The sequence below is a fragment of the Pyxicephalus adspersus genome, chromosome Z, assembly GCF_032062135.1.
Source record: "Pyxicephalus adspersus chromosome Z, UCB_Pads_2.0, whole genome shotgun sequence".
In the NCBI taxonomy this organism is placed as follows: domain Eukaryota; kingdom Metazoa; phylum Chordata; class Amphibia; order Anura; family Pyxicephalidae; genus Pyxicephalus; species Pyxicephalus adspersus.
In genome coordinates, this window is record NC_092871.1 from 77374308 (window position 1) to 77402274 (window position 27967).

The 27967-nt window shown below is 37.2% G+C and overlaps 1 protein-coding gene across 3 annotated transcripts in view; it reads right to left on the minus strand.

Moving 5' to 3' along the window:
• The window catches only part of WHRN (whirlin), a 123555-nt gene that overhangs the window by 17014 nt on the left and 78574 nt on the right, over nt 1–27967 (minus strand). For 2 of the 3 annotated variants that reach the window (XM_072429932.1, XM_072429933.1), the window contains 5 exons: nt 22080–22116; nt 19881–20093; nt 19605–19802; nt 16681–16713; nt 1508–1579 (listed from right to left, as the gene is read on the minus strand). In XM_072429932.1, coding sequence (XP_072286033.1) covers nt 1508–1579; nt 16681–16713; nt 19605–19802; nt 19881–20093; nt 22080–22116 — 553 coding nt within the window. The remainder of the gene's footprint in view (nt 1–1507; nt 1580–16680; nt 16714–19604; nt 19803–19880; nt 20094–22079; nt 22117–27967) is intronic. The other variant, XM_072429935.1, reaches the window with a different exon arrangement.

Consider the following 27967-nt stretch of genomic DNA (forward strand, 5'->3'; position numbering starts at 1 on the left):
AAGAAGGGGGTTGGGGGACACAAGACCTGTAAGTGTTAAATTTTAAAATTGAATTAAACTGGAGCATAGTTATTTCCATATTGAGCTTCAAGGAGGTTTTTGGCCATAATGTGCATGTATGACTTTCTTGCCTAAAGGTAACCTTCCAGTGCTGCAATGTGTAAGCACATAGGTGCTTCATCCCAGCACGAAATCATACCAAGACTATGCTGATCTAAACATGTGCTGCTTAGTCTGCATTTTCAGAATGAAGAGTTGACAGGTGGGCAGTAAGATAAAATAAAATTTAGCTTTAACAGCGAAAGAGAAAATTCAGGTCTCCTGCCCTGCCAGACAGGATTGTGCTTTGTGACATATTTGTAAAGCTTCATTTTCATGAATAGCTGACTTCACCATTTCCAAGCAATTTAACCTCTGGGAAGCCATTGCTTTAGGGCAGGAAAAGTCCACTTATAGTCAACAGGAAAAATTTTTACCTGTGCAGTTGTATTGGTTTTGTAAAGCATTACATTTAGTTAGCAGTAGAAAGCTGTTGCATGAGGTGTCTCTATTAGGGATAGAGTAATCATCTAAAAAATGTTTCTAAATTTTTTTTACGTGCCTTGGAATCACAAAAGACAAAAAAGGGCACAAGATCCTCACTCTCTTTAGCCGTCATCTATACAATGGTGTGAGTGTCAACTGCTGAATAAATGCTGGAATAACGCTGAGAAAATGTTGATGTTTCTTCCAGTGTTGCAGCTAAATTTGTAGCTCCTGTAACAAAGCTCAAATCTCCAGAATGATTGGACTGAACTACAAATCTTTTTGGCAGGTAAGACAGCTCTCTTATATGTATTTTAGAGTATGTAGAGTTTTGCTTTAATATCACATTTATTAATTTGAAGGCCAGTTGATAATAACACCATTATTCATCTTAAAATTAATAAAAAAAGGTCTTGGTTTTATAAGGCTTTCGGGTATGACATTTTACTAACCTAAAATTCAATCAAAATGTAAATAGTTTTCCATGTTCTTATTTCATCAGCTTAAAGTATGTTCTGTCTAACAATGAAATGTCTAATTATCATGTTAATCATCAGTTAAATATTATAAAATACTTGTCATTCTCCAGCTTTGCATACAAAATAGATTCCCTGTGCCGAACAGGTCTGTTATATGAGATTCTTGCGAAAAGCTATTGACCTGTCCAGCAAAGGTCCAGATTAATGGGAAGATCATACATAATGCATCACTTTTAATTTGTAGAGCTGTGCAATAGGCCCTCAGGGTAGAAGAAATCATTCTGGATGTGCTGGTGCTATTTTGAGATCTGTGCCTCATGATTCTAGTGAAGTTGAAGCAGGTTCTTTGTTAAGCTATTAGAAGCATTACCCGTGTTTACACTGACTTTGATGTGTACTTTATTGAAATGGTTTGATGGAAAAATACTGCGGCAGCTCTTTTCTATGACTGTCAATCACTTTGAAGGATCTCTATAATTAAGCATCTCATCAGCTCTACATACCAGGGATATGTCAGGCAGAGTTGTTCTGCTGAGGCTTCCAGAGTCTGCACTCCCTTCATGATCTGCTCCATTCTGGTGAAAGGAAAAGAAAAGCAGATTAAATAAAAGGGAGGTTGTCAAAAGTAATTTCTATAACACCACAAGGTCAGTTTGCCTACTTTTAAAAACTGTTTGCAAAAATAATAGTTCTTGTTGGCCTTATAAACAAAAAAATAATACTAAGAAATAATAGAGTGATTTCTATTGGCATCAAGAATGGCTCAGATGTGGGGCTTGTTCATGGTTGATTTGTGGTGTTGTTACCATTTGCTAAGTTATCCATTCCAGTCTCTAGATGCCTGGTAGCATTTTGAAGGCAGTTATAACAAATGTTTATAGAACAATAGAAAAACACTATAGGAGCAGTTTTCTAGTATTGTGGTTGTCTTCCACAGGAAAAGAAGAAAAACCGAAACACATTATATTTTTGGTTACCTTGTTTTTTTTTTTTTAGAAATGCTTAAAAAATGCACTTTATGCAAGTCAGTAAAGCATTTGACAAGTCCACCAGCCATAGGAGGCAAGACAAAGCATCTTTTAACCAAGGCAGAACTACACCTTAAATCAGGGGTCGGCAAAGTTTTATGGCCACTAGGCCATTTATGGGGTGGGCAGGAGCACACTAGGCCAGACCCGCCCTAATGGCTCCGCCCACCACCAGGGAACGACCCCTGAAGTGAAATCCCTATCCTCCCTATGAATTTAGGAGGAGAGGGATTTATCTTCAGGGAGATTTCCCTATTTACCACGGCGACGGAAGTATCAACGACGGCCGCGGTAAAAAGAGGAGCAACTGCAAGGGGGCAGCACCAAGTTCTGGAACCACAGGTTGCCGGGCAGCATTAGGCCAGATCCGCCAGGGGGCGTTAGGCTGGAACAAACTACCGGCTAGGCCGTTTCTGGCCTAAAGCCCTGAGTTTGCCGACCCCTGCCTTAAAACGTACCTAAACTCAGAAATCGAATCAAATTGAGAATCAAACTGTTTCCAAATCAAAGGTTTCTCAGTATTCTAGAAATATTGTCTCTAGTATTTTGGGCCTGATTTAATAAAGCTCACCAACACTGGAGAAGATAGACTATCATGGGAGAACTTGGGTGATCCAGCAAAGCTGGAATGGATTTGGTCCAGGACTAAAAACATTTGACAGCTAAAGGCAAATGACCTTTAAGAAAACCAGATTTGTTGTATCACAGAGGTTTTGGGAGCTTTAATAAAACAGGTCCTATACATAACATAAATGATCAATGTACGCAATTAAGCTTTATTTTTATTTCCAAAAGACCATATAATCATCCACCCTGCAGGCATAAATCAGTTATGAAATACAAGATAACGTCTACTGATAAAACACTACAAATTGCACATAAATAATATATTACAAAAATGTATATGTATTCCTCCATATTATATTACAGTCAACCCAATTATTTAATGAAATATGTATATTTAATAATACATTTTGGACAAACAATGCTTCATTTTGCAAAACACATGTACAAAATATCATATTTTCTACTCATTTGTATAACTGTAAAAAAAAAGTATTGTTTTATAAAAAATTTAAAATATTTACTTTTAAGGTAAAAAATGCATTATGATCTACAAAAAAAAAACTGCATCTTTTTCAAAATGATTCTGCAGAATTAATTAAAAAAATATTTAATGTTAATTAGGACTGACTGGGATTAACAAAGACTTACCAAAAACACATTTTAATGAGGAAAAGAAAAGTTTTTATTTATTCTTGTAATAAATAATAAAACAATAAGTACAACCTACGAATAATATTACATTCTATTTTTCTGTCTGAATTTCTGTTCCAAACAACTGCAGTGGTCGCAACTGTTTCTTTATTAAAGAGCAAGTCCCAGCTGTAAAAATGACATTTGTCTGCAAATGCAAAAGGTGGATGTTGCACCGAGAGAGAGGGACTTTGGGTTGCACAAAACTGATGTAGGTGTATGTTCACCTAAAACCTTTATTCTTAGTTTTGGATAGAATAAAGAAGGATAAGAACCAATGTGATGTTTTTGCTGCTGTCGGTGGGCTTTGTTCGGTTTTACCAGACAGAAAGTTAACGAAAGTCTGTAACAGGGACACAGACAGAAAGAAAAAGCTGGGTTTTGCTTTGTTATGATTTGGCTGGGCATAAGCTATAAATCAATTTGGTGGCTTTAGATTTTTACAGCAAGCACTTCCGGGACACGTGTGCCTTCCTACTGACCATATATGTTGCCCATCACATTTGGTAATGATTGAAAGTAAATGAGGAAATGAAAAAGCAGACAGCCAATGTTTGCTGAAATCTTAGGGATGTCTGAACATCAGCACTTGAAGGATAAGATGAGCCAGTTTGAAGAGGTCTCCTCTTGAACCCCACGGGTTCACCTTCAGACCTTCATGTCTAGACTTCATTGGTATAATTGCTTCTGGCCAACAGCAGCCTCTATGTTTTTGTTCTTAAGGGTAGGATGCAGAAGTACTGTGCTTAGTTTAGGGGTTTTCATGGAAATTAGGTTATTTGGATTAGGGGAGGACTGGGCTGGTGGATGAGGGGTTTTACCCTTTAGAATAGTACTAATATGATATGTTTGTGGCTCTGAGTGGAGATGTTTCACCATTTAAACCTCAGTGTCATTGTTACAAACTACATTATAAAGCTACCTACTCTCCCATTCAGACCTGTGATCACAAAGCCTGATGGACAATAATCTTCCAGCACCAATTTGACTTTGGCTCTTAGATGTAAAAATATGTAATACCAAGAGCTGCAGTGGTAACTGATGTTAGAAGAAAAATATCACAATAAATCAGGTAAACCCAATAAAGTGGACACCAGCAAATGAAATGGACTTAGGTGATCATAAAAAAGCTCCAGAAAGCATTTCAATAAAATAAACTGGGAGGGAGGGGAAGTGATTTGCCCTGAGATTTTGAAAATAGTATTTTGAGAAGAATGTCATTAGCAGAAGCCCCTTTATTTCACCTAGTAGAAGTTTACTTTAAAACTGCCCAGACATTTTATGTTCAATCAAAGTTATAAGTAAAGGTGAAGACAGCACAAAACACAAATGGTCCCCAGGCTTTGGATTTGTAGGCTATAGCTATAATATTATTAATATTATTCTAGTAGGTGCTCAGCTGCTTGTTAACTTTATCTGATTTAAGCAAAACTGAAAACGAATTATCCTTCCCTACATATAAAAGGTAACAGAAGACTGTTTTAGTATACAATAAAACATTCAGCTAATGTGACTTTCACTAAGCAAGAATTAAAATGCTGGGACAGATTTACCGCCGCGCATTTAATTTTGTGCAAAGCTGTAGCTTCTAGTTTCTCAGTGTTAGATGGAATGCAACACCCTGGAGACTGGCTATCATATGAAGTGGGTATTCCCAGAGGAAGGTAAAGGATGCCAGGCGTGAGAATTAATCAGTGCTGACAATAATTCTCTCCATCTGTGTGAAGTCTAGAATGACTGAGCAGAACAAGTTAAGTCTGTCTGTGCTAAACAAAGAACCAAGAAGCAGCAATCCTTTTTACAGCTCAAGGGAATACTGGATGCCTTAAGAGTTGGGGTCAAAGACAACCAACTAGCCCTTTCCTGGTAAGATTTCTGAGGGTTTTATCAGACTTGTTTTACCTGGTAATACTGAAACAAAAAATGTTCCTTTTTTCTTAATTTCTCCTTTAATGAAGGGGAGCAACAGTTGTCACACAGGCTGGACTTGAAACATGTATGCCTTTGCCCATCTCAATTACATGGTGGATTGATGGGAATATTTGGGACCTGCCATCCTTCTTAGATCAGCAGGTGATTTCTGCATTTGCTGAAAATGTTTTCAGCTTGAAAAGTGAAACTAAAGGTAACCAACACACACACTTACTGATAGGCATTAAAATAGTACATTTTTGCCTTTGCGTTTAGATACACTTTGAAGAAAATGTACAGTGCAAAGTGTGCCATGGTGTAGCATTAACTGGTGGTTATTGCTTCCCTTTGTGCTTTCAGGTCCTGCATCTTAAAGATCCAAATGGCACCAGGCATATTCTTGTTTATAAATGTATTTCAAATGTGATATACCAGCCCCATGATAGAAACATTCACTAAATATAAATGTGTGGCTACCACTGATGTTTTGCATACACAGAACAGCAAAACTATACTCTTATTGACATTCAGACAGAAAGAAGCTTTATTTTAATATTATCATCTATGCTAAGCATTTTACTGCATTTGGTTGTCTAATTCTGGGTGACAAATAGACAAATAAAGGCTTTTCTGATGTTTTTAGTAAACTTACTATTAATAAATATATTGCTAGCTCCTGGGTATGGTCTCAGCTTAAGAAGCTAGGCTGGCTTGGATCTAAATATCAACATTTGCCTCTAAGGTAAATTTGAACAATTGTGCTTCCTTAGCAATTTTTGGCTTTAGAAATGCTAGTTGGCAGCCTCCTATGTGAATCAGACCCAACTGAACATTTCTGAATGACATTACATCTACAATGTATCATATTGTGAGGGTATAGAGATTCTACTTGAAGACCAAAGGTGAAAGTTAAAATGTTTCAGCTTACTCTAAATCAAGGGTCAGCAAACACGGCCTAGCTGGTAGTTCGTTCTGGCCTAATGCCCCCTTGCCTAATGCCGGCAGGGAAACCCGTGGCTCCGGAGCCTCAGGTTGCCATCCGGATCTGCCAGGGGGCGTTAGGAACTACCGGAGCCGAAGTCTCTGAAACTCTGGAGCCGCCTCTTTGCTGTTTCTCCCCTATTTACCACAGCCAGCATTGATATTCTGCCACCGCGGTAATAGGGAAAGCTCCCTGAAGGTAAAACCCTCTCCTCCGTAATGCATATGGAGGAAAGGGATTTCACTTCAGGGTGTGTTCCCTGATGGTGGCTGGAGCCATTAGGGCGGGAATCAGAGTCTGGCCTAGTGTACTACCGCCCACCCCATAAATGGCCTAGTGGCCATAAAAGTTTGCCAACCCCTGCTCTAAATCATTTCACTGAAACATACTCTAGATGAATAGTAATCATTTTAACATTTGCATAATAAATTAGAACTCCAAGTTCCACATTAAGAATAGTATATTAATTGTAAGAACTTTCAGGCACTTGTGCATGCATATACATGGTTATATTATTAAATATACTAGCAGATTTTACATCAAGAATTGTACATATTTTGCTACTTTTTTGCAATTGTGTAGCAATATTTTGCCAAGAATGTGCTCCTTCTGCAGTTCTTGCTCTGATCATTGGGTGAATGAAGAGGTAAAGCCACTCATGTGCACCAGCCCAACACATTTTTTATTGGTTTACCAAACAAGGAAGATCAAAAGTAAAAATATATATATATTGTTGGGATTTGCATACACTTTAACCAGAAAGAAAGAACTATTGGATTTTTCATATTTGTAGTACCTTCCAGCTATCTCATGTCTCATCCATACTCATGAACATTTAAGTAGCCTGGAGACCTTATCTGGTCCTGACAAGTTGTAAAAAATGATGAACTCATATAGATCACTTGCTAACTGTAGGTTTATTGCAGTGTTCCTTAACCAGGGAGCCCTTAAGCAATGAGCAGTTTGTATCTCTTCAATCAATTTAGTGGATATCAATGACATTTTTGCCTGTCTGTAAGGATGACATTCTTCTCACTGGCAAGAAATGTAAAAAGGTATTCTTTCCAATGACAATCAAAATAATGTGCAGTGAATTGTGGCTATAGTAATTATAGCAGAGGTTCCCTGAAGACCTGAACGTTATTTCAAGGGTTCCCCCATGTTAAAAAGGTCGAGAAAGGCTGGTTTATTGTAGAGAGGAGCTATGTTGTCTTTCACACAAAGGAGACGTTTTTTGTCCTATGCATACATTTTATACAATACTTATACTCTGAGCAAGTGAACTATACAGATTTATTGTTGTGGATACTTATTCAGAAAGTGTGGACAATATAGGAGGAAAGAAATTGCTTTTGGTTGCATTGTACTGAATTCCTATTCACCATCTAAAGCCAATACAAAAACACACACTTTTTCCATTTCTGCTGAACTGCAAGAAGAGCAAAGCTATACATAGACAGAATAAAACTGATCCATTTTGTAAGTTAGAAAAATCAATACTAAAAGAAAGCAGCTTTATGATCTAATCTTCACCACAGTAAAGATAACAGCCTGGAACCAGACTGCCAATGCAAGCAGTGTGCCCTTGCTGTTATAACACAACAATGATAGAATTCCTTTTTATTGAATTTGGCCTAGATTTAATCTATTTATTCTGGTAACTGTATACAACAAAAAAGTTTGAGATTTTCAGTGTAGTTGTTAACAGAGATATTGTACTGTAATAGAATCCTCATTGTATTTCTGAGTAGAAAAAGTTAGGGCTGGTCAAAAGTTACAATGTTGATTAGACAATCACTTAAGCTTTGTACACACTTCCAATTATTATCGTTGGTAAACGAATGACGAACGATCCTGCACGATATCTGTGAACGATCGTATAGCACCGATCCTGTACATACAGATAACGACACGATCGTTCGTAGATATTGTACACACAATAGATGCGATCGTTTGAACGATACAGGAAGTTATGTGCACCACAGGAACGTTCGTTCATCACGCATGCTCAGACCATGGACGATCAATGAACGATCATACACACGAACGATGGTCAACGATCGTCGTCCAATCCGATCCGCCGGTCCGGTCGTTCATTTCCAACGACTTTCCTCGTTCGTCGGCGTCGTTGGTTACTTTTTTTACGAACGATTTTTGCCCAATCGATCGTTCGTCGTTCATTTTGAACGATAAAAATTGGAAGTGTGTACGCAGCTTTACAGTTTGCATCTCATGAGTCAATCTTTGCATCCATTTTTAAAGCAACACAATACAATAAAATTAGAAAGTCAGCCTGGTAAATGGAATAAATATTATTAGTATTTACTGAATTCAGTCTATTTATCTCCATCTTAATGGCAATTGCTTATAATACTCAGACATTTGCAAACTGAATGCAATTCAGATAGGGTCTCTTAGAATGTAAGCTAGTTAGGGTCCTCTTCTTGTGTGTCATTGTTTGTACTATTTGTTGTACAGTGCTATGGTATATGTTGGAAATTATAAATAAAGATTAATATCATTATTATTAATATTATTATTATTATTAATAATAGAGTTTATCTATTTTATTTCTATTTAGTATTATTATTATTACAATTAATATTAAACAGGATTTGTATAGCGCCAACAAATTATGCAGCGCTGTACATTAAATAGGGGTTGCAAATGACAGACAGATACAGACAGTGACACACGGGGAGAAGAGGACCCTGCCCCGAAGAGCTTACAATCTAGTAGGTGGGGGAATTTCACACACAATAGGATGGAAGATATGTAGTGGTGGGAAGTAGTGACAGTTTCAAAAGACAGAAGAAGATGGGTAGGCAAGTTTGAAAAATAGGTTTTGAGTGCTCTTTTAAAAGAGCAGAAAGTAGGAGCAAGCCGAATAGGATGAGGAAGACTATTACAGACACTTATCCGGGTAAACACGTGACACTAACTGTCATTCATCCCAGAAGGCTGAGAAAATCTTGTTGGGGAAAAGTATCTCACTGTGGAACAGCTCTGAATTAAATCTAAAGTATTCAGTTTTAGTAATTACTTTGAAATTAAGAAAGAACAATGGTTTTGGCTCCTTTTCTAATTGTTTTTGTATTATACAAAATTTGTTTTCAAATAATAATTAGCTTACACCAAAGCATTCCTAGAGCCCTATGGGTTAGTTAGATGTGCTTGGTTGATCTGAATAATAAATAAAATTAGAAGGTGATTTTCTTTTTGCTAAGCATGTAACACGTGGTCATATATAAAAAAAAAACTTTTTAAATAAAAAGTTAAAAATTTCAATATCAATTAAACATGTTTCAAAATTTACCTTTAAAAAATGAAAGAAATCTATTTAGCCTCAATGTGTCATAACATTTAGTGGAGTAACGCCGCTCACAGAAAATTAAAAAAAATCAAGATTTAAGAATAAAAGCTTTAAGACCTGGATATCATATCTATTGTACTATGCTTCAGTTCAAATCATCAGTTCAATCAAAAATATTATTCTGCTCACTGTCTTACTTTGTACTTCCCAGTAACAAACCCATACAAAACAAATACAACCAGAAAAAAGAAACAAATCAAAGGGAATATAATGTGTTTTGTATAGTGTAATGTTTAGGACATAATATAAGTTGGGTAAATATCAATTAATACATTTTACATGCTTACATTTACAAGCAGCAGGTTTTTTTTTGTACCATCCTATTGTTATCTGTGCTTTAAACATACCTAAGGCTGGGACTACATGGACGTTTTGTAAAAAGGCATGTAAACGTTCCTACTGAGTTTATAAGCGTTTTTATGCACTTATTTCAACGTTTTAAAACTTTTTTTAAATGCTGGAAAAAGCTGAAAAACGTCTATGCCGCGTTCGTTTAAGATAACGCTCAAAAACGTGCCTGAAGGAAACGTCCTGGTGTAGATTAGCCCATTGGAATGCATGGGGACTTCAAACATGGGCTTTAAAAGCCTCAGGTTAAACGCTGGGGAAACAGTCCGTGTAGACTAAGCCTAAAGTATCTTGTATGCTGTCTTTGAGTATGCTGTATACCTTGCTTGTCTTTTCAGACATCTTATTGATTTTCTTTAAGAAATACAATGTAACAACATTATTTTTACATTATATGTACATTTTTTTAACTGTTACGAATTCCCTATTCCCTAACTCCGTGCTGCATTTCTCCTTTTTATTCTGGTGATTTTTCTAAACCTTGAAATATTAATATTTAACATTTTTCAATTGTGTAAAAAATAAAAAAAACTATGCTATGTACTAGAAACATAATTTTAATGGTAATAAACTTGGGAAACTTAGGAGAGAATGAATTGTGCACATTTTAATAACAATAACACCAGTTGTTTTCAAATGAACACAGGTGAAACTAGAGAAAAACGTTTTTATAAACAGTATCTCTACATACATACAGTATATTATATATTATACAAGAATATTAGTATACTTTGTTACCTGAAGTATTAACAATGTTAGTCCCTCATCAAAGGCCCATAGCAAAATTGTAAATATCTCAGGTTGAATAGCTTTACCTATGCACTCTTTAAAACCTGTAATAATCTGTAAATCCTGTAATATGGGTTTACCCATATTCAGTGTTTTATTTGTAAAATAATGATTTTACGCTGGAAAATAAACTGACCCAAAACCATTGTAGTTTTTCATGATGCAACTCTAAGCACATACAAAACACAAACAAACTTCTTATATAATAAATTGTTGGAAAACCATAAAAGAGTCATTTTAAGTGTTGACAAGCAATTTGCGCATAGGAGGTGTGACAGCGAAAGGAGCTTGTCATTGTGTCACTGGTGGAGGGACAACACCTGGAAGTGGTATTGACCTACAGCAGATAAAAAATCAGGTATTTTGTCATGCCAGACATGCCTGGGCTAAGTGGTTGTCGTAAATACAAATATTGTGTAGGCAAATGGGTTATCATAGTCATGCTAAAGAAACATCATTTTTAATGTACATGAAGTTGTGTACCCATTATATAACAAACTTTGCCACCAGAGACAAGAGACATGAGTTTGTTGCACAGTTTACATAAGGACACAGCGCCATCTACTGGTGGTAAACAACCATGTACATAAAATCAATTAGGAGCAAGTGACCCACCAAAACTCCTGATGTGGCTTTTATGAATTTATATAAGAAGGAATCATAAAATATACTATATACAATATACAAGGCTTTTGCTTTATCCCCACAAATGACTTTTTCTCTTACATCCCCATTGTTTTAAAGTATGTGACTCTGGACCTTTGTGACTTCACAACATAGATCACGTTTGTGACCAGCAGACCATTGTTCTACCAGACTTACAAACATTGTAAATCTTTATATTTAAGAACTCATAATAATGACAATTGTTTATGGACACTTGACAAAATCTCTACATAGGTATTATTCATATAATATATTAAGTTCCTAGGAAAAAAAAGTTAACTGTTTTAATACTGTGCTAAATATATTTATTTTCTTGGTTAGTTTGAAAGGTAGAAACTCCCATCCTGGGTTGTTTCCTTTCAATTATGCTAATAATTTTGCTGATATAACTCATGGACAAGATAGGGCAGCATGATGGCTGGGAGGTAAGTGTTCTGGCGTTTGCAGCGCTAGGCAAATCTCAGCCAGGACACTATCTGCATGGAGTTTGCAGGTTCTCCCTGTGTTTGTGGGGGTTTCCTCCGGGTACTCCACTTTCCTCCCACATCCCAAAAACATGCAGTTAGGTAATTGGCTTCCCCCAAAATTGACCTTAGACTGTATTAATGACATATTACTGAGGTAGGGACATTAGATTGTGAGCCCCTTTGAGGGACAGCTAGTGACATGACTATGGACTTTGTACAGCGCTGGGTAATATGATGGTGCTATATATATACTGCATATCAATAAAAGGTAAACATTTCGGAACATTAGCCACATTTGAATCTTCTCACACACATGTCAATAAAATCTCCATCTATAGCAAAATGTTTCTGTTCCTTTAAGAAGGGAATACGTTCAACTTTATTACTCCATAGAATTATAATACTTTATCCTGTGAAAAGGGTAAATCATTTACAGACTGAGACCATTACATTTTAATCGTTTTCTTTTAAAAAATGTTTTAAAAATACATACCATGCATGTATTTATTTATTCATGTAATTTTTAGCATTTCTATTGATTGGGGTTTTCAAGGTTAGCAGTGACAACAACATTTTGTGCCGTAGGTTTATACTCAAGTTAAAAAAGGTTTCCTGTACTTTAAGATAAAAAAGTACCTTGGTGTATACACTGATAGGTTTATATTCATATATATACTGTATATATTTTGTCTATATATTCAGATGTTTTCCAAGAGTTTAGCTTTAAATATTTTCATACCAAATAAACCATTAAAACTGCAGAACGCTCACGACTGTTCCCTATGCATTTTGAAAATTTCCTTTAGCCCCTTAGTGTTAATTGCCCCCAATCAATGGTACCCAGCCCTCAGCTGGTAATAGATGAGTTTCCCATGCAGCACTCATCCCCCTTGGCACAAACAGCTACAGATTACCATTTGAAATTCAGAAGATGTTTTTCAAAGTACAGCATAGAAATCGCATATACATTTTAAAATGGCTTGATTAATGCAAGAAAGTATTTTGCTAGATTTGATAGATGCTAATAAACGTAAGCAGCTGTTTGTCTTATGGGAAAATGTCAGTGTAATGTCAGAAGCTTAAAGGAAACAAGAGATGGCAGGGTGGAAAAAAGGGTTCAATAATAATGTAGACTCCTAATTAGGAGCTGGGAAGACAATTGAAAATGGAAAACCAAAGTTAGTTACATAACATCTGAAATGCATACAGAACCAGAAATTGCTTGAAAGCTGCAAGCTATACAATTACTATCATCAGCAAATCAATTTTAGATTCTTTACAATACATTGAAAATCTGCTATACAGTCTGAAATATTGAAAATACAATGATGGTTTAAAGCTACATTACAGCCAAACAGCAAAATGCCTAATGATAAAAATAGAAGATCTGTTTTACCCTCCAAAGTATTTACATTTAGGTCTATTCAGTCCTAACATTTTCACAGCTTTGCCAAGCACAATCCTGTCTGGCAAGGCAGGAGACTTGATTTTTATCTGCTGAAGTAAAGTGACATAGGTCTTGTCCATATCCCAGCCAGTGACTGGGGAGTAGGAGAATAAGCGGCAAAATATTCATATGGTATGCCGGTCTGCTTTATCCATATATCAGGTTGTCCTCTTTTGTCTTATTAGCTAAATGTGCTTTATAGATGTGCACAGCCTAATGGAAAAAACACACTGATCTATTTGCTTAATGCAGCAATGAGAGCTCTGTTGAACACAGTGAGCTGTGTGAATGAATTAGCGCAGATTACCTAATCTACTCTCCTCCAATTATGGAGGTCTTAATGCTCTGTTATGCAGAGAAAACTGATTAAAGCCTCTGTGTGTATCCAACTGAACTCCAAAGTGGAACTAAACATTAAAAATAAAAACATGCAAGCAGGCAGGATGGTGTCCCTTCTGCAATAAAACGTACTTTCCTGCCCCTTTTTGCACCTTTAATAAAATGTACAATAAGCAAGCTCTATTCCTTTCTTTGTTCTCCTCCTCAATGTTAGGATTACCTTTCCTTGCTTTGCGGAAGATGTACCATTTACCTCTCTGCTCTCCTTTCCAATGTTGCACCCACTCACCTATGTTCTCTTATGCAATGTAAAATGTTCCTTCTGTGTGGTTAATTGTCCCCCTTCTTTGTCAGTCAGTGCCCCCACTAGATTAGACAGGTCCTGGAGTTCTTTCAAGCTCAGTAAGATGCCTTCCATACTTACAACACACAATTGAAAACAAATACACACAGCACAAGCAGCAGACTGAACACACACACACACACACAACTGGCACACAATTTAATATACTGTTGTGTGGCATGAACTGAAGAAGTAGATTGGATCCCCTGAAAAAATTTTTTTACATAGGGATATGATTACCTTGTAAAAATATATAAATGGTCCATATAGAGAACTTTCTTCCCAATTACTCACTATAGCAGGGGTGCCCAACAAGTGGATCGCAATCTACTGGTAGATCACAAAGTCAACACGAGTAGATCGTCGAGGGAGTCACACAGGAGGTATTAAGTCCAAGTAGATCATTTTGATTTGGTCATTTTAAAAGTAGCCTGAAAGCTAAAAAAGTGTGGGCACCCCTGACAAAGGAAAAGAGGCCACGCTTTGTATCTGGAGGAAAAGAAGTTTAAGCCCCAGATAAGGAAGGGATTCTTCACTGCAAGGTCTGAGAAAATGTGGACTCGGCTCCCTCAGGAAGTAGTTTCAGCAACTACTATAGATTATTAATGATATTGATATATAACTACTATAGATACTATTGATTTAGGAAAAAGCTGGAAGATTTCTAGAAACACAGAATATAACTGGGTATTAAAGCTTTAAAGTAAAGGTGACAGAGACTGTTGATCCAGAAACATCCAATTGCCTCATGGAATCAGGAAGGAATTTTCTTCCTGTTGTAATATATTAAACAAGGGTTTATAAGGGTTTTTTGTCTTCCTCTGGATCAACTTTATCTATAGCAATTTTATCTGGGATATGTTTAATTCCATAGTGGTTGAACTTTAGGTATTTATGTCTTTTTTTCAACCTAAGCTGACTAACTATATACCTAAGTATTATTACAGACCAAGTCTTGTTAAATGTGATTCTTTACTACAAACTATTCATATTACTATTCCTTTTTTGTATGATGGTAGTGACTATGATCTGAAGAAATATGGTGGCAACTTTGGTACACAGGTGCAAAATGTTCAGCAGCTTACAGGAAATGAAGGAAAATGGTTTAGACAAAGATGGTGGATGTCAAATTATTTAGCAGGAGCCTACAGGAAATGTCATTTGGCTGGTTAACAATTGCACCATATTTCAATGGTCATATTCATGGTCACATTTTTGATGTGTAGGTATTAAATTGTTGTAATATAAAGGACCATGCTGCTAGCTAAGTATAGCAAATTAGCAGGGGGTGCATTTGTGTTTGACAACCCAGTACCATTCAGATGCTGCAACTACACTGTTAAGGTAAGAACAATATGTTATTTCCATATAGAGGTATGACTGTGGCCCTTCAGAAATACTGTATAAAGAGCGGAAAGGAACGCTGTGCCTGCTATACTCACACAGACCTATTTTAAGAGCTATATGTTAGGATCAGAATAGTGATGAAGATTAGGTGTTGCTATTTAGATGACCTTGGTAAATTATTGTTTGAATATGGGAGAGTAGCAGCCATAGTGTTTTACCATCAATTCCCATGTCCTACTAAACTATTGTTTACACCTAATGAATAAAAAGTACACATATAAGCCACACGATTAATGACACGTTATTAAAACACACCATTCCAGATAAGCCATCAAGTACAGGGTATACTTTGGTAATTGATAATTACAAACACTTCTCTGATCAAATCATCTATATCAAACTGATATATTATACATTTATATTTTTGTAACAAAAAAATAAAACCACCATGATTTATTATTTAAGTCATAATGTACAATAACTAAACAAAAAATAATACAATCCAGTCCCTTCCTAAATTGGATCAGGGCTTAATGTCCTAGGAAGCAGGGTTACAAATCTAACCACCAACCTAAAATGACTGTCTTCGAGTGCAAATTTAGTATTGACAGAGACACAGGACTCCAGGGACTGGCAATCCTAATTTCCAAAGCATAGCTAAACCCCAAAAGAAGACATGTATTGCAGATTACCAGTCTTTAGATTAGATGCCGGCATACATTTTCATTTTTAGGCTTTCTTTTCTGTCCCTAGGTGGCTATGTTAACTTCTGCACTGTATCTTTAAAGCAGTGTTTCTCAACCTGTTTAACATGGTGGAACCTTTGAAATTAGGTCTTCAGGGAAACCCTGCTATAATTACTATATCTCACAGTACATTACCATGGTGGTAAGTGAGATAAAAGCATCTTACACTGCTGGCCACCCTTACAGATAGCCAAAAAGATAATTGGTGGCATTGCTAACTGACCTAAGAGGCAGAAATTGGTTCAAGGAACCCGTACCAACCTCTGGAGGAACATCAGGGTTCCATGGAATCCTGGTTGAGAAATGCTGCTATATAGTGAGCCATAAATCCCCCCAGGCTGGACTTCAAGCATATCCTATTTTCTTTATCTTCATTAACATTGATATAATTAGTAATTTACAGGAGAAAAATAAGGATTTTTGTGCTTTCTTTTATCTCAGCTTATCAAGGACACTGAACTAGTAGGATCTGCTCATATTTTCTGTACTTTTTGAAAGTTTTTTTTGGAAAAAGAAAGGTAATGAAGCCACCAAGGACTGGTATGATACAACTTATTGCATTTTTGGAGAACCTTAATAAATCAGGACGAATGAAAAGGAAAAAAAAAAAGTTTAATGCAAGTTACTACTGACCTCCATAACATCTAGTAGCCACAGAAGACGTTCCTAGAATACAAGAAAAAAAAATCATTAAAACCAACACCATCATTTGGATATTAACACCAAATCCCAATGCTAAGGGTGAACCATTAAAAATCCCATTATTAGCCAAAATCTATCCAGGGAGACAATAGATGTGTGAGGTGTAAAAATGACCTGGGTAGTTTGATCCATATTTTTTGGGAATGTCCTCTTTTGTCCCTTTTTCTGGTCACAGGTAGTGGATATCATTAAAGAACTAACAGATGTATCTATTCAAGAAAAGCTGGAACTTGTTTTAATACATGTATCTTCATTTTCAAAGAAAAAGTATCATAATTCTTTAGTAAAGCATCTTTTGAATGCTGCTAAAGCTTGTAAACTGGCACTCTGGAAACAGACTTCCCCGCCGACTACCTTTCAGTGGTTTACTCGTATTAATGAGATTATGACAATGGAAGATCTTATGGCTACCAGAGATAGTCGTGTGGAGAACTTTAATAAAACATGGTTTTATTGGTTTCAGTATACCACCACTGCGTAATATATGGCGGTGAGAAATGTTAGTAATGATTCTGTTGTTTGATCCAATATGAGCATGCTATGTGGTTTATTTTGAATATATTTCCGTGACTTATATTATCGCTCTTAATATGTTCTACTTGAATATTTGATTTGATGGCTTCACCCTTATTCCCCACCTATTTCCCTCCCTCTCTTTTCTCCACTTTATCCTTCCCCATCCTAATCTTTTTTTTTCTTTTTCTTTAGGTTCCTTATATTACATTGAAAATGTTACAGTGACCAGTGTTTTGCATAGATGGGAGACGTTTGCCTTTTCAGTAGATGCCTGTTGTTATGAGCTTATTTTTTCTGTTCCACATTTTTTTTCATTACTATGATTGTATTTATTGTATTACCTGTCTCCTTTTGTATGCTTACCTGGTTGTTGAATAAAAATTAAAATAAAAAACATTTTAAAAAATCCCCTTAAATGTCAGTTTTGGAGAAATTTTGGAGAATGTGGAAAGTTTAGACACCTGTTTTGAAGTAAGCTTTGTATCCCAAGGAGAGGATTTTTTTCTTGATATGACAACCAGAACTGGGCAGGAAGTTATGAGAAATCTCCCTTATAGCGACAAAAACAGATAAAACATCTAGGCAGAAGTTCCAGCTTTTCTTGCTGCCTGTTTTTTGCTTCTCTTTACTTCCTGTTCTGTCTGATACTCATTAAAAATTCAAGAACTGAGGAGGTTTTCTACCTCATAGTTTTGTTTGCTCTCTTTCAAATAGAGAGGAAGTGAAGAAAAATCCCCCAAATAGAATACAGATAGCAATAGAGTGTTTTTAGATTATTGCAAAAGATAGGGCCACAGGGTTCCCATTGTCCAGATAATGTTTGTTGATCACTGGATTCTTAAAGTGTGTCAATAAGGGCCATTTTTTTTATTTTTTAGTAGAATAGGGAGGAGTTTGATCCACAATCAGGTTTTTATTGCTGTCTGTGTCCCGATTTGAGAGATTCACCCCTATGTTGACCACTGTAACCGAGAAAGAAAGTTTTTAGAGCTGTCCCCAAAAAGTAGCAAGGGCAGTCTTCCTATACCTGTTCTACAAGAAGGAACTCCACTCACTTTGGGTCAGTGGTTGGCAACTGGTGGTCGTCAAGAAAATTTTTGTGGTCCGCGACTCTGGCTGGTGTGCCCCCCAGGAGGAGGACCCCGCTGGAGGGGCACACTGGCCAGAGCCGCGAACCATACTCCTGTAAGGATCGCAGACCCAGGGCAGTGGGTGGGTTGTGTCCCTAGACACAACCCGCCCATTCTCCGATCTCAGGTTCAGACCTACGATGGGAGAGTGGGCTTGTTCTGGCATTATAACGTCACTCCGGGGAAGTTTCTTCCTCTTTGAGTGACACCCGGCTCCCTGCACATGCGTAGTCCGGAGCCCGTAAATTTAGGTAGGTCCGAAAAGGTTGGTGACCACTGAAAATTTACGTAGGGGACACAGGGAGCAAAAAATAAACTGGCAAAGATTTTTTGCCTTCCATATTCTATGCAAAGAAATAGGATATACATGCACCTTAAATAGCTGCAGGTGTTTAGAAGTCTGCTTCATCAGGGTTCAGTATTTTGCGCTCTGGACCAGGGGTAGAATATAAAATTATATTGGAGCAGTTGGACTTCAACCTGCAAATCCCTCAAACCTATAAATAATGGCAAGGTGCATTCAGACTTTAAGTGCCCAGATCATGTTTACTAAACTATTTACTAATCTGAACTAGTAGAAAAAGCATGTTAAAATAAGACCTCATTCACCCCTGTGTCCATAGGCATTGGAGAGAAAAAAAATTAGAACATTTTTAACACAGGCACATTTTTTGTAAGCAATCTGATTCTTGGCTACCTGCCAGCCCCCCCCCTAATGCACAGACATAAACATACAGCAGATGTTTCTATGCTGTTAGAAGTCAACCAAACCCAACTCTAGAGTTCTTTTTGTGAGAGCAATGCAGCCCTAATGCACATAAAATGCTGTGCACCACAATGGACAGTAACACATTACTGTGCATTGTGGAGTGCTGTATTAGATAAATGCTTAATGTCTGTTTTTGGCCTGTTCAAGTATCTTGGATCAGATAGAAAGAATGACCTGCCTTAATGCAGTGCAATACATATTACCACAATGTAGAAGAAAAGGACAAGTCTAAATACAGACATTTTACCCCTTCTTCAGAATATATGAACATGATGTCGGCACACATGCACTTTATTTATACTTTAGGTTCATTGCTCTTTGGGTTTCATCAAAACTCTGCAGTCTTGTATGGATTTAATACAGATTGATGATTACAGATATATTCATAATGTATTCCAGTGTTGGTAAATATGGCCAGGTTTCAGATGCAATGCTCTTACCCGGGCAGTACTTGCGGTGCTGACAGTCTGGTGGCTCTCAGTGGATGAGGTGCTTGGACTGTGGGATAAGACAGAGACTGCGTCTCCTGATCGATGGCGAGATTTCATTGACTCGATTTCACGCTTCAACACCATATTATCAAAAACAGCCAAATCATGAGGGAAGATTTGGGGCCGTAGCTCAGACAGCAGAGTGAACTATAGGATAAGAAAAATGTAAGGAACTGTAGGCGTGTTTATTATTCTTCCAAACTCACACACATATACAAACATTACCTTGGCTTGAGTATTGAGAAGCTCAAACATGGCCATTACAAAGGCCTGCACTGGGATATGGAGTTCCTTGTACTGCTGGAGGTAGTAGTTCATCGTGCTCCTCTCAGGCTCGGTGAGCAATAAACGTGCCCTGTCTTCTAGAGCAACCAGGGACTGATTACTTAGACTGCTGAGAGTCACCTGTGATCCGGCAGGTGCTCGGTAGAAAACTGGCTATGTGGCACAAAAAGGTTGAATATGTTAACTGATATCTAGTATATACCATCTCTAGTCAAGGCATGGTGTTGCTGTAAACCTGCTCATGGATGACTTTACTAGAATTCAACAATATGGTTGTTAAGATGTCCAGGTGGTTGACCATGTAGGTACTTGATAAATGATTTGGTTTCCTTCTGATTTCAAGAGTTAAGACTTTATATACCGTGTTTCCCCGAAAAAAAGATACACTGTCTTATATTTATTTTTCCTCAAGGAGACACAATATATCTTATTTTCAGGGGATGTCTTATTTTTAATAAGTATTTAAGTATTTTATTTAGTATAGTATTAATAAGTATTTAGTATTAGTATAGTATAGTATTAATTAGAATTAATAAGTATTTAAGTATTTTATTTATTTAGTAAAGTATTATTTATCGGATCCATTGAGAACTGGGTACAATCTGCACAGTGGAGCTCGGATGATCTCTCTGGGCTCAGTAGCAGACTGCTTGCTGAAGCTTTTCCCCTATCCCCTGGTGTTTGTATGGGGTGAGAGAGACCCACAGACTGTTGCTGGTACGTGCTGGGGAGCAGCAGTTTTACTGGTGTTTGTGGGGGGTGAGAGAGACCCACAGACTGTTGCTGGTAAAACGGCAGCTACAGCTTTACTTCTTCCCCCTGAGAACACACAATACCTAAAACAGAGCGTCCTCCTCCTCACTTCACTGAGGAGACTTTTACTTTCATATTCTATGTCTCTCTCTATGCCTCAGCTTGCAGCAGGCACAGAACGGCATGCCTATCACTATGTCTTATATTCAGGGTATGGCTTATATTGCACAAATGCTTGGAAATCCTGCTAGGGCTTATTTTATGGGTATGTCTTATTTGAAGGGAAACACGGTATATTTGTAGCACTGTGAATCTACTCTATATGCGTAAATATAAACCACACTTTTTAACTTGATTTGAAAACGATTCTCAACTCATACCTAGGTCACATCACCAGATGGCGCTGTTTCTCATGTAAACAGTATAATAAACTCTTGCCATCTGAGAATTTATTACACACTTTACATGAGGACATGGTGCCATCTACTTGTATCCAACAATAATGCACACAAGATCATTCAAGAGAAAGTGACTCAACATAGGCAACTCAAACTACAAAATACTTAACAAATAACCTAGGAATACAGACTGAGACTGTGATTTTTTTTTACCATTTGAAAAAAATGTTTTAAAATCATACACTATGAATGTATTTTTTGGGGTTTTTGGGAAAAGTATTTCCATTGATTACTGTTTTGAAGGCCAGCAGTGCCAGGAGTCTATAATTAAGTCAAAGCATTTTCCTGTGTTTTCAGGTGAAAAAAGAGTATTTTGTTTTTTAATCAGATTGGTTTATATTTGAATATGTACGTATAATGAACAAAGTGCAGTTATAACAAGCAATCAGAAACACAGTTAATAACATTTTTGATAATTATAATGATCTAAATCTTCGTTCACTGGTCATCACTGTAACAGAATGAAAAAGAACCTGATTTAGAAAAGTGTGGTAATTTTAAAAGTGTCGATCAGAAAAAAAAGTGGTAGCAAAACAGTGACAAACTGTTAGCCACATACAAATAACTCCCCTATCTGTCTTATCTTACTTTTAACAACTATTCAGATTCCACGTGCTATTCTTCCACATTATTTTCTCCTAATACAATGTCAAAAAAGAATGGAAAATTCTGACTGGTCACGATGGGTGGCAGAGATTGAAGCCATTCATCCCTCAAACATTTATTTATGAGGTTTACTGTGCTCCGCAACAGATGGTTGAGAACTCGATTATAATGATGTCAGATGTGTTTAGTAAGCTATGGAGCTCAAATCCATTCCTTTTAAATTGTCCACAGCATTCAGTCGATGGTCATAATCACATGTTTCTAACAGACAGACAGCTTCATTAAAACCTGGAATAATCGTCCTTTTATCCGGCAAACTTACCTTTGCGCTGGTTTCAGTGGAGGAATTTCCCAGAATACTATGGAGAGAAAGAAAACCAGAATTTTAGTGATTTTTATTGCTTTCTTGATGAAGATTTCTTATTCCTAAATTCTTAGGTCTAGTTTTTGTACCATTTTCATTATTGGAAAAAATGTATAAACTACAGTATATGTATGCTAAACTGTATGTCTAAAATTACAGAGAATTTTATTTTATAGTGTAAATGTAGAAGTGCACAGACAAAAGCAACAGAGCTAAGTGCTTTATTGCATTTTTTTAATTTTGTGGATGAATAGCTCCACAATACTTGCAGCTATAGAGGTAAACAAGGAATTGTTTTAATGGTACATTTAAATATTGATAGGTTATACCTTTACTTTAAAGTAAATCATAACTAGCATAAAAGGTAGAATGAAAGCATATATGCTTTGTGGTAAGTACCTGTGTTAGCCTACAAATGTATCCCTGAGTCCCTGTGGTGTCAGGTTTGCCTTTTCTTTACAAAAAAAAGCTTCACTCACTCCTGGTGTTCAGCCCCATTCAGCTTTCACATCTGAGTATCTACTGACCTCTAATTCTTCAACATTTAATGATTTGATCCCCTTTTAATCCATCCATACATAATACTTTTGGGTAATTGAACACTTGACATTATAGTGTGACTACTCCTTGAACTTTGTTATCAAACTGTTACTCCAGAGCTCCATGCTTTATAAATTTTTGATTTGTTATTCAAACGTATAAAATGTAGTGTGTGTATTGCAAAATAATGGAAAATAATAAATAACTTATATGAGTCCATATTATTTTATGAGTATAATGTAAATTCATAAACAGCAGGCTCCTTTGCAGGTATAAATCTTAGTTAAAGAGATCTGCTTTTGTGTGCCACTGGCATAGCACACCGATTAGATTTCTACATAGATTTATAATTGTGGAATGCACGTAGTTAGCAACCCTTACTTATAGGTAGACGTACTATGCTGAATGATCTCCAAAAATGCCAGGTATATATTGTAATTTTAGCAAATCCCTTCTGTGAACTGTCTGCTGCTATTATATCAATACAGGTCTGTCATGACGAATTACAACAGTTCCAAAGGCAAAAAGGGACCCAACCCAATACTAGAAGGTGTACTTAAAAAAGTGGCTGGTTGATGCTCCCAGGATCTGGAGTAGAGCTGTCCAAATTCTATTTCAACAAGGTATGAGCGGGCACAAATTGTGCAAATTGGATTCCACAATTCTTTCAACTTACTGCTTTAGGTTGTTTGTTTGGATAACAGTGTGGCTTCTTTTACATAATTTAGAGTTGCTTTTTAGGAGTGATGACCTTGATAACATAAAAACTGATTAGTAGTAAGAAGAGTTCTTGGTTGGATATTACACTTTTATTGGGCTTTATTTTCAAGGTTATATTAGGGAGATCCTTTTTGAGTGTCACATTTGTTAATGTGGATAGAATGAATTTCACTTCTAATACATCCCCTAAACTCTACTTCTAATAATGTAATCTACTCCAGAGATACAGTAGGGCAGGGCAATTTTTATAAGTTTTTATAGCACCTTCCATGCAATTTATTTGACATGTCTGGAGTTATTCTGTCATGTTTTGTTATTCCAAAGTTTTGATATCAATGAATGGCACAGTTTTCTCTTAAAAACATTTCAAGGTGATACTTAGAGTTTTGGTCTTTAGTTAGTGTTTGGTCTGGGTTATTTGGGGAGAATCGCAACACTTGTAATCTTGACCCATTTTAATTATTTTTGATTTAAAGATTTGCTTTATTATTGGAAAATGAAGAGTGGTCTACTAATTCCACAATTGTTACCACCAATGTTTTATGAGATAGTCAATACAAAAATGACATTATGCTTCCCAAAACATTTTAAACTTCATATGTTTACCAGTTTTATTTTTTATTGCATTTTAGTTGTAAAGATTATCAAAAACTAGTTTGGGATTTATATCTCGTTGTCCTTTTTGCACAAGAGGGATTCCAGCTGTTAAATAAATAAATAATTGTTTTACTTGGAGTAAATGGTAAATGAGTATCTTTTAACTTTACATAGGTAGATTTTTAGAGAATCTCATGATAATATTATTTATTGAGTAGAATGTTTTAGTACTTCTTCCTCCTCTTGTCTGTACTGACACTAAGGCCCTGATTTATAAGGCTAAAGAGAATACACTGTCAGCAGTGAAGCTGGGTGATCCAACAAACCTGGAATGGATCTGGTCCAAGATTCAAAACATTTACTAGCAAATAGCAAATGATTTTCAAAAATCCATTTCATGTTTTTTGAATCACTCAGCTTCACTGCTGAAAGTGTATATCTCTCCAGCCTTGGAGAGCTTTCATAAATCAGGCCCTAAATGTTAAATACCACCAATTTGTTTACAATATAAAAAAGGGTGGCTAACCCTTTTATAGAATACATTTTTTCTCTTTTTTTTTATTTCACCACTGCAGCAGTACAGACTAAATGGGAAAACTTCAGCCTCCAGTGATACATACATCACATATCCCAGGAGGCTGCAAGCTGAAAACCCTTTTCTGGATTGTAGAAAAAAAGCTCAGAACTTACTCACGTGCAGTGTAATTGGATTTTTTTTTATAACATTAGGATTTACAGTACATGGAAAGACAACAAAAAAAAAAAAACAACAAATATAGGCATGTTAAGGTAACTGCAATGCAGTCAATATATTTATAAAACAATTTGTTCAAAAAGCCAACCTTTCACAATTCTCAGGGTTTCCATAGTCAAACCACATTATTCCAAACAATATTCATGTTCACATTAATTTTTAAAGACATCCTATGCAGTATTGGAAATAAAGAATTATAGGGAAATTAAGGAAAAAGGAGGTAGATGAGAAGTAAGGAATGGGAAAAGAAAAAAGTACAGAGGGCGAGGAAAGAAGATAAAAGGGGGGGAGGGGGGCCCTATATAGGGCCACGTAATGCGATAACAATGCACCTGAACCTTATATTTAACTAACCACTATTTCTTAAAAAACAGATAGGTAGGCAGTTTGTATTAGTGACTGCAGACACTGCTTAATCCAATCGGGTTCATATCTCCTCAAAGTCAACTGTAAAGCCTAGCTGATAGTTGTTAGATCAGCCGAACTTTTTCCACATGTACTCTCAACTCTGAAATGGTTTGAGTGGTTGAAATGGAGGGCAAATGGTTTTCCACTGCACTGTAAGAAGACATTGGGCAGCCGTGATGATGTGATGAAGTGGGTTATAAGGGGTTTCTTTTGTTAAGAGAATCTTGATATGAGCATGTTCAGCAAATAAGTCACTGGGATTAGTCTGATTGTGATCTTTGTTCTTCTAGAAAACAGCTTACTAACCCTTGCCCAACATTTTACTATCCTTGGGCATATCCATAGTATATGAAAAAGTGTGCCAAACTGGGAGCCATGTCACACTTACCTCTTCCTCACTAAAGCGCAGGCGCCTCTCTCCTGCACATGCGGGCAGTTCTGATGCTGGGCATGCCCAGGCATTATCAATTCCATCCAAACCGCTGGCCAATCAGGAAATAGCCTCTTGACCAGCCCTGGCTATTTAGCTAGCTCACAGACTGCACTTAGTGTTCATGCAACGTGTCTCTTTTGTGCTGAGCCCCTAATTCTGATGGGTTAGTTCCTGTTCACCTGGTGCTCAATTCAGTGTTTCCTGTGTCCAGCTCCTGCATTAACCCCTCGTTGTCCAGTCTGTTGGTTCCCAGCCAACTTCCCTGTGCTGTTCCAGTGTTCCTGTCTGTCTGTGGACATCCCTGGGTCACCTGTGCCTCCTGTTGCTTCCAGTGTCCCAGGTGTTCCATGTGCCCGCAGCGGCCCCTGTGTCACTAGTTTCTGTCTCCTGGATCCCTGGCAAATGACCCCCCTGGCGTGTGACCTAACCTCTCTTGCTTGCTGCTTACCTCGACCCTGGCCTTCCTCGGCTATCCTTCTGCTTTGTGATTTCGTACCGTGTTTTGCCCACCTTGGTGTGCTCAATGTCCGCAACCTGGCATAACCAACGGCGCAACATCCTCACCATCAAAGGCTCTGGAGAAAACCTGGTTACTGCTTGGACCCTGCACCTTGGCCCTTCTCAGGGCTCACACCACCTCCGTGCAAGCCGTAGGGCCCCCTAGTGGTTCCACGTGTGACAAGCCACATCTCCAGCACAGATTACTACATGTAGGATAAAAAGCTGAAGTTTATTGGGAATGTAGTACCAATGCTAAATAATCTTATAAGTATTTTCTTTATACAGGGTATATACCAAGCTTTTGTAGGCCTTTCTCCAGATAACCTGCCAGAGTTCTAAGAGAAGCTCTCTACCCAGAATGGATTATCATTTATGCATGTATGCATGTTTAGTAAATGGCGAAGCTAGATCAGTATTCAATAACTGGTAGATTTCTGAGATTAGCCCCCTGCGGGGAGGAACCACCAGCGCATGCTCTATCAAATAGCTTAGGGGTTCAGAAGGTAAACATTTTGGTCAGACTTTGATTTGAAAGTAGCTGTAGATAGTAGGTGGTTCAAATTTGTTCTGCAGATCTGCAAATGACAATAGCTCTCTGGCTAAAGCAAAATATTTAAACACTATGGTTGTATCATATATTGCATCAAGCTATCTAAGGATTATAAAAAAATGATAGAAGTAGAGATTTGGGGTTCGTAAGATGGTAATTATTCCTCCAGATCCTCCAGATATGTTTAGTGAAGAGCATAGGGCCCAGCAAAGTGGAATCAGATATATAATGGGTCAGGCTCTATAACATGGAGGTATGATGTTCCTGAGCAATCCATAACTTCTCAATCTCCATCCAACTATTGTCTGCCCACAGGGTTGCCCACGAGGCTAACTGAAGGATCTGAGATGCTAAAAAAAATACTTAAGAATATCCAGAACACCCAAGCTTCCTCTAGACTTCAAGGAGACAGTGATTTAAGGAGAAGATGTTGTTTGTAACCCCATATAAAGTTCATCACCTCAGCTTGTATATGTCTAAGTACTGAACTGAATATTCACTGGGAGAGTTTCAAATATATATAGCAATTTTGGAACAATATTGAAGCACTGAATTGAGCGGCATTGAAGCACCTTGATGTTGAATTGAACAGCATTGAAGCACCTTGATGTCCTGAAATACTGTGGAACAGTTGGCTTTATATACAGAATGATACATGAAGGTTATAAAAACAACCAGATATGCATTACAGACCCGTTTCCAATGGTATGCAAGTTTATCTTGTAACCTTCACAACATGGGTGGATCAGGTTAATTGGCAATGCCTCGGTTTTCTTAGAATTAACCTTGTAACAGGACAAAGTATTGTAATCATCTAGAAGCTGATGAAAAGAAGGAAGCGTATACAACAGATTTGTCAGGGTTAGTCTCCATAAAGTGCTATTTTAAAGGTCTTTGTACGAACAGACATGCCTGTCTGATAGTCTTAGCCAATGGTTCTATGCAGCGTGCAAACAGTGGAGGGGGATAATGTGCATGCTTGATAAGTGCTATTATCAATTCTAATAGGCTGGGAAGTGGAGGAACTTAACTACAGTTTTAGGGTGCTGAACATTAATGGCCAACTAACGTGATCAAAAGATTTTTCAGCATCGAGGCTAAGCAGGAGCACCCCCTTCTCCATTCAGTTCAGTGCAGGCAACACTGTGCAAGGTCAGTTCATCGTCCTTTTGTGACTTATGGACCGTTGAGTACACATCTAAATAGTATTCCCCAAATATCTGTGCTCTAGCTTCAGAGTCACAATGAAGGAGTCCAGTGCAATCTCTCACAGTCTGAGGGACCACTTAAGCAACTACCTCCCTAAGTTTACTTCTATCATAGTACCTATGGTGTAAGTACAC